The sequence below is a fragment of the Carlito syrichta genome, unplaced genomic scaffold (genome assembly GCF_000164805.1).
Source record: "Carlito syrichta isolate Samal-C Ts95f unplaced genomic scaffold, Tarsius_syrichta-2.0.1 Scaffold307050, whole genome shotgun sequence".
Taxonomy (NCBI): domain Eukaryota; kingdom Metazoa; phylum Chordata; class Mammalia; order Primates; family Tarsiidae; genus Carlito; species Carlito syrichta.
The window spans coordinates 31,167-37,942 of record NW_007251146.1 but is presented as its reverse complement, the minus strand read 5'-3'; the positions used below and the strand labels follow the sequence as shown (position 1 = coordinate 37,942).

Here is a 6,776-nt window from a genome sequence, read left to right as displayed (position 1 = left end):
ATCCTTCCGCCTCAGCCTTCCGAGTAGCCGGAATTACAGGCATGCGCTACACGCCCGGCTGATTTTTTGATTTATTGTAGAGTTGAGGTCTCGCCACCCAGGTGGGTCTCGAACGCGGGCTCAGGCAATCCACTCACCTCAGCCTCCCAAAGGCGCGGGATTATAGACTGAGCCACCAAGCCCGGCCCCCACTGCAGTGCTTGCTAACAAGTCTTCGCTTTGTATTTCTGTGTCACTTGATACATTTCTGTCTGTCGGTCCCCGCAGAAAAACAGATGGTGCAAGTGAGGCGAACCTGAGGGGAGCTTAGGAAGGGGCTGTTCATGAAGGTGGGGCAGCAGGAAGAGAGCATCCAAGAGGGCTGTGGGTGCTCAGAGCTGGTGACTCACGGTGGAGAAGTGACCTGTGAGGAACAACCCTTTGGCCATGGCACAGCGGCCTGATGTGGCCTCATGGCCAGAGCAAGCAGTCCCTGGCGGTCTCCCACCGCCTGTGCTATCCCCCGGGGATTCTCCTTTGTCTGAACCCAACCGAAAGCCAGAGGGACGGGGGGAGAGTGTCCCACACAGGATGCAAGGGACAGGGGCCGGGCACTCTGATGTGACCTTCTTGTGTCATCAGGTAGGGCTGACCCTTCAGTGTCCGCGGAGTCAGGGTTCACTTACTCAGAACACAGAGGAGCCCGAGCAGCTCTCCTGCTCCTCCCACCACCTCTCTGTACTCCTCTGGACCACTCATTTTCCGGGGCCCCCTCTCTGACATCTCCTTCCTTGCCCGTCTCCGAGTGGGTGCCTACCCACAGAGCTGTCCGGCTTCGTTACACGAGGGACTGACTGGGTGTGGACAGCATGTGGGCCGAACTGAGCAAAGCAAGACACTTTCAGCCTTGCCCTCATGTGGCAGTGTTGGCCGTGAAGGCTAGAGCAAGCACGGGATTTGGTGCTAGGCGGCGGGCCTGTGGGGGCTGTGGCAGCAGGGAGACTGACATCCAGGGCTAGGATCTGAGAAGCCCCAGGGCGTGGCATTCTTCGAACCAGGCCCTCGAGAGTGGGACAGGGTCTTGTTGCATGCAGATGTGGAGACCAGGAGGTCAGAGCCCTCCTGCGTGGGGGACAAGAAGGAAGGCATGGTCAGCCTGTGGCGGGGGCCGTGCTGCATGGAGGAAGGCGGGGGAGTGAGCGCACTGCAAGACAGCCGCTGAAGGCTCCCGGGTGCTCGGAGGTTTCAAGCCTCACCTTGGGAGCAGCGGGGTGCATCCTTGGCAGGAGGGAGCTCCTGGGCCATGTCCCCACTACTGCTGTGATTACTTTTTCCAAAAAGAGATGGTTCAGTCCGTGTTCTCATGTCATGTTGACAACTTTTGTGTGTTTCCTGAACTGGAGGCCAGTACATCAAGTTCCATTATATCATTAATTGTGGCTGGCATTTTGCTTCATCATGAGCATTTCATGTGAGCATATTTCAGTACCTGGGAGAGTGCCCTGGTCTGAGATAGAGGCTCAGTGAAAAGCTTTTATGTGCGAAATGTCCGCCATCCACCACATGCAGATGCCTGGCTGCTGTGTTGTCTGGGAGAGCCTGGCCCAGCGGCCTCTGTCTTCAGATGCCTGCGGTTTTATTTGGCAGCCAACTCTTCACAGGCATGAGGAGTTGACACAGATGAGTAGGAAGCAGAGTGCTGACCTGAACCTCACAGAGTGACGGTCTAACTTCAGGAGGGGGTGGTCAGTATTTGAGACTAGCACAGCGCAAAACATCCAGACAGAGTGGGCAGTTCATTAACTGCCACTTTTTTTACTTGTACATCTTAAATTTGACTTCTTGGGCACCTAAAATGGTAGTTTTTGCTTTTATTTATTTTATTTTTTTTTTTTTTTTGAGTGGAGTCTCACTGTCGTCCAGACTGGAGTGCAGTGGCTGCTCCTGGCCACCACAGCCTCAACCTGCTGGGCTCCGGCGATCCTTCCGCCTCAGCCTTCCAAGTAGCTGGAATTACAGGCATGAGCTATCACACCCGACTGATTTTTTTGATTTATTGCAGAGATGAGGTCTCGCTGCCCAGGTGGGTCTCGAACCCGTGGGCTCAGGCAAGTTTTTGCTTTTCATGAGTGTCTGGCCCCTTTCCCCGTGAAGCCGCCAGCGAGTGCGACCGACATGAATGTTAGTAGGATCAGCTCTGTGCACTACCCGTGGCATGAGCCTTGAGAGATCACACACTGCGCATGTGCCCACTCCACCTTGGCGTCTGAGGGCGAGTTGGAGGCCGTCTGGGGGTCCTACCACGTCTTGCAGGCAGATGTGGACCAGATCTCCTCCGAGGCCTCATCCTGCACCTCGCCATTTGCCATTGGAACTGCAGTGACGTAGCACTCACAACACCTCAGCACAGTGAAACGCCACCTTCACCAGGGACTGACACATCCTGGCTTTTCTCACCTGGAACCTTCCTTCTCCCCTTCAGTTTCATTTTCCTTAACCCAGCACCGCAGACTTAGAATCAGCACATCACTTTAAATTCCCAGCTTTGAAAATGAAAATAGAATAGTCACATAAAATAATTTACTTTCATAAGACATTATTCTGCTTTTTTCAGCCTAATCACAAGGAAGAATCTTATTAAACAAACTCACAGTAATCAATGCATTTTTACAGGCAGCAGGGGACATGCAGGAAGTTCCATTTAGGAAATTCCACCTAAGGAGAGTGAATCACATAAGAAGAACCTAAGCCAGGTGGAGGCTGAGGTGGAAGGATCATTGAACCCAGGAGGTCGAGGCTATACTAGGCTGTGATTGCACCACTGCTTTCCAGCTTGAGCCACAGAGCAAGACCCTGTGTCTAAAAAAGATAGAGAGAACCTAGCAACTCTGAGATCAATCAGGAAGCCAGTTTAGAAGCCCATGCTGAGGGCATAGCCTGAACAGAATGAATTGTAGGGGGCAGGGCCAGGCAAGACCTCGGGCACCTGGTGGGTGATGACGAGCAGAGGGAGAGATGGCCCACATCAGAGAAAGCAGAAGTGTGCAAGCCCGCCTGGACACTGAACTTCAGCTGGTCGGCAGCCTTCCAGGGTGGGCCACGCAGAGGGAGGCGGTCGCAGGCAGGAAGGGCGGGCTGCGGTGAGCTGTGGTGCAAGGCAGCCCGCTCATGAGCGTCAAGCAACGAGCGGAGGAGGAAGGCGGCTGACGGTGGCTGGAGGGCACGGGTAAATACTGTTTTCTCCCCTGAAAACCGGGACATACAGAGGGGAAGGCAGGTCTGGGGCTGGGGGAGAAAGAGAAAAGTGTGGCCCCTTCTGGACACAGGAGGAGAGGAGGGCTAGAGCCGAGGAGCAGGAATGGGGTTGGCTGCTCTAGATCGAGCACTGCTGACTCGGGGTGGAAAGGTGTCATTCATCGGGGTGGGCGGCAGCAGGGCCCAGTCAGCACTTGAAGGCTTCCGTGCATCGGGGATGATGGGGAGATGCTTAGGAATTTTTTGAAGCAGTGACTCGACTGCCAGCGCTGTCGGGTTGCTGGGACGGATGTGTCACTTTGCTAGTGAGCAGATGGGAGGTGGTACAGGAGGCCCGGAGCTCATCTGCTTGCTCAGCCACTGGACTGAATCCCAGGGACCCTTCCTGAGGAGATGCCCTCTGAGGTCCTGCCACCAGGGTGTCCTGCTTTGGATGGTGCTGTGTCACCTGACAGTGTTCCCTGCCCTTACCATGGGCCATTGTGGTGGGGCCATCATCCTCAAGGGTCACTTGAAACTGGCAGAATATACTTACCTGGTGGGGAGGTATCGGATTATGACGGTGGACTTCCCAGGGCGAGGCTTAGCCATTGCACTCCAGATGCACTGACCCTTGCAAGTTCTCAGACATGGGAACCACCTGCATGACTGGAGGGAGCAGGACCTGTGCACTCACCCCCCCACAGCGCACACATTGCCAGCAACACACACGTGCATACGTACGTGACGCCGGCACACACAACCTGTGGCTGTCAGTTTCTGTTGTTGCTTGTTGGTTCTTGTGGTGGTAACGGTACCTCCCATGGACAGTGCTGTGTGGTGCTCGCTGGGACGTGGCGGCACTCACTGATGTTCTCTGGCAGTCCAAACCAGGTGGCAGAGAAGGTGGCCTCCAGGATCGCCGAGAGCTTCAGCGACACCGCCCTCATCATGGTAAGTCTCTCTCACCTGCTGTTCCAGGTGCTCTAGTGTGTTCTGCTGACATGGAGCTGTGCTGTCCAGGCATTGTGGGTCCTGGGACTGACCCAGCCTCAGGCCACAGCCGCCTCTCGCAGCGTTCTCCCGGCTGCAGGTCACATGGGGGTCAGGCTGTAGCTCGTGTGCTGCTTCGTCGCAGCACAAGCCACCCAGAGGGAGGGCCCTTCCTACCCAGTGGTGCTCAGTGAGGCTCTCATGCCTGCAGCAACCCCTGTGGACCCAGCAGAAGCGCAGATGCCCAGGCCCTGCTGACTCCAGATCGCTGCAGGAAGGGCCCGGCGGCCTGTTGTGACACCTTTCAGATGATTCTGGTCTGAACACACCACGTGTGAGAAGCGTTGAATGAGAACAGCCAGCACAGCCTCTCGGGCACGGGAGGGCAAGGCCAGGTGTGAGCAGGAGCCCTGAGAGACAGTCTTGATCCAGACAGCTCCGGAGGAGGGAAGAAGTTGCGTGTGAGAGAAAACAGCGAAGGACTTAGAAGGCCTTGACACTGTCCCGTATAACGTGCAGTTTATCTCAGGCCAGCTCGTGGCGCATTTCCACATGTCGGAGCTAAGGGGGCTTCCCTGGGCAGTGTTGCGCTCCTCCGTGAGCACCGGAGCTGCCTGCTGTCAACCTGTGCTCGCGTTCCCTTCACTGTTGTGTCCTTTGCTTTGTGCTCAGGTAGACAACACCAAGTTCACAATGGACTGCATAGTGCCCACCATCCACGTGTATGAGCACCACGAGAACCGGTGGCGGTGCAGAGACCCACACCAGTGAGTGCCGCCCTGCCTGTGTCAAGCTAGCTCACTCTCCAGAGACCTCGTAACACGCACCCCAACTCCTGGAAGACGGGGCTTCCGAGCAGCGGGGGCGGGAACCCACCCCAGGCCTCCCCTTTTTTCAGAATTCCATTTGAAGGGTGTCCTGTTCATTTACTCTTAAGCACGTCTTACTATCTTTGTGTGTATGTCCTTAGTGTCTAGCTGTCCGTGTTTCTTCGTCTCTGTACCATCTCTCTTCGTCCATCGTGCACATGGCTGGCCTCCTTGCCAGTGCTGTTGGAGGCTGCCCGCTCTCATTGTTAGAGGCTGACTTCTCCATGTTTGACCCATAGTGACTACTGTGAAGACTGGCCGGAGGCACAGAGGATCTCAGCCTCACTCCTGGATAGCCGGTCCTACGAGACGCTTGTGGACTTCGATAACCACCTGGATGACATTAGGAATGACTGGACAAACCCTGAGATCAATAAGGCCGTTCTACACCTGTGTTAGGCAGGCATTGCAGTGGCTGGTCTCTGGGCATTTCCACACGCTGAAGAAGAGCTATTTTTAAATGTAAATAGAATTTCGTAGCCTGTGTGGAAAGCTGACCGTTACAAGAAGTGGCATGTGCCTTGAAAGAGTGTCAGTCAGTTGTCTTTCTAACAGGCTCTCGAAGAGCTGCGGGCTGTCCCATCTGACTGTCCCCATGGAGTCTCTCCCACGTGTATGTTGCTGTAATCTTCCAAATCAGAGCACTTCTGCTTGTCCAAGATTGTTCCTATTAAACAGTTTTAACTAACCTTTTCTAATCTGGAAAGAATACTTTGTAAGGCTTATGAACTATCATTAAGGAAAAAAATAGCCCACACCTTATACTCTAGTGAGTGTGCTTGTGAGTTTTTGTCCTGGTTGAGTCAGTTTCATCCAGACATCCTGGGATGGGGCGGAAGCGTGGCATGCTGGCGTCAACCCCGTATCTGAGAAGCCATGCCGGGGTTTCCACAGCTGGGTAGGCTCCCCAGTTGGGTAGCCTGGGCTGTGGGCAGCACTGCCCTGCAGTGTCAGCTCCACACTTTAGGAGTCATGATGTCCCTGGGGGAGAAGCAGACATGGTTGGGAATAGGACATGGGTGGCAGGTCAGTCTCCTCAGCAGCCAGAGCTTGCAAGCTGACAGGATCAAGAAAGGAGATGTGAGCTATGCCACGGTTGCTTCTCTCGTGTCCAAGAAGCAAGACTCCCCGATGCTGCAGAGTGATGCCTTTACATTTGGAACGTCTGGCCGTGTTTCGTAGCCCAGTCTTAAAAAATAGAGAGGGATGCTTGGTGGTGCCCTTTTATGTTTGTCTTCCTGTTCGTATGAGTCGTTCTGCACAGAGGTCAGAGAACAGTACCTCTCCGACTGTCTTTTCTTTCTCTGCATGAAGGGACTCGTAACAGTTGACGTGGCCTATCAGAAGGGTGTGTTATTTAGCATTTACTGTTCGCCTCTCACATAAGGAAAAAACTCACACCACTTTATTTATTTATTTTTTTTTTTTTTTTTTTGGAGTTGGAGTCTCACTCTGTCGCCCAGATTGGAGCGGCCACCACAGCCTCGACCTTCTGGGCTCAGGCGATCCTTCCAAGTAGCTGGAACTACAGGCGCACGCTACCACACCTGGCTAATTTTTTGATTTATTGTAGAGATGAGGTCTCACCAAGTTGCCCAGGCAGGTCTCGAACCCGTGGGTTCAGGCAATCCACTCACCTCAGCCTCCCAAGGCGCGGGATTACAGGCTGAGCCACCGAGCCCAGCTTCACACCACTTTCAG

The 6,776-nt window shown here is 54.4% G+C and overlaps 1 protein-coding gene across 1 annotated transcript in view; it reads left to right on the top strand.

The window, feature by feature from the left end:
- The window catches only part of EMC8 (ER membrane protein complex subunit 8), a 13,712-nt gene extending 7,870 nt beyond the window's left edge, over positions 1–5,842 (top strand). The window contains exons 3-5 of the mRNA XM_021715395.1: positions 4,098–4,167; positions 4,879–4,973; positions 5,315–5,842. Of these exons, the coding sequence (XP_021571070.1) occupies positions 4,098–4,167; positions 4,879–4,973; positions 5,315–5,474 (325 nt within the window). The 3' untranslated portion in view covers positions 5,475–5,842. The remainder of the gene's footprint in view (positions 1–4,097; positions 4,168–4,878; positions 4,974–5,314) is intronic.
- Positions 5,843–6,776: the final 934 nt, after the last annotated feature.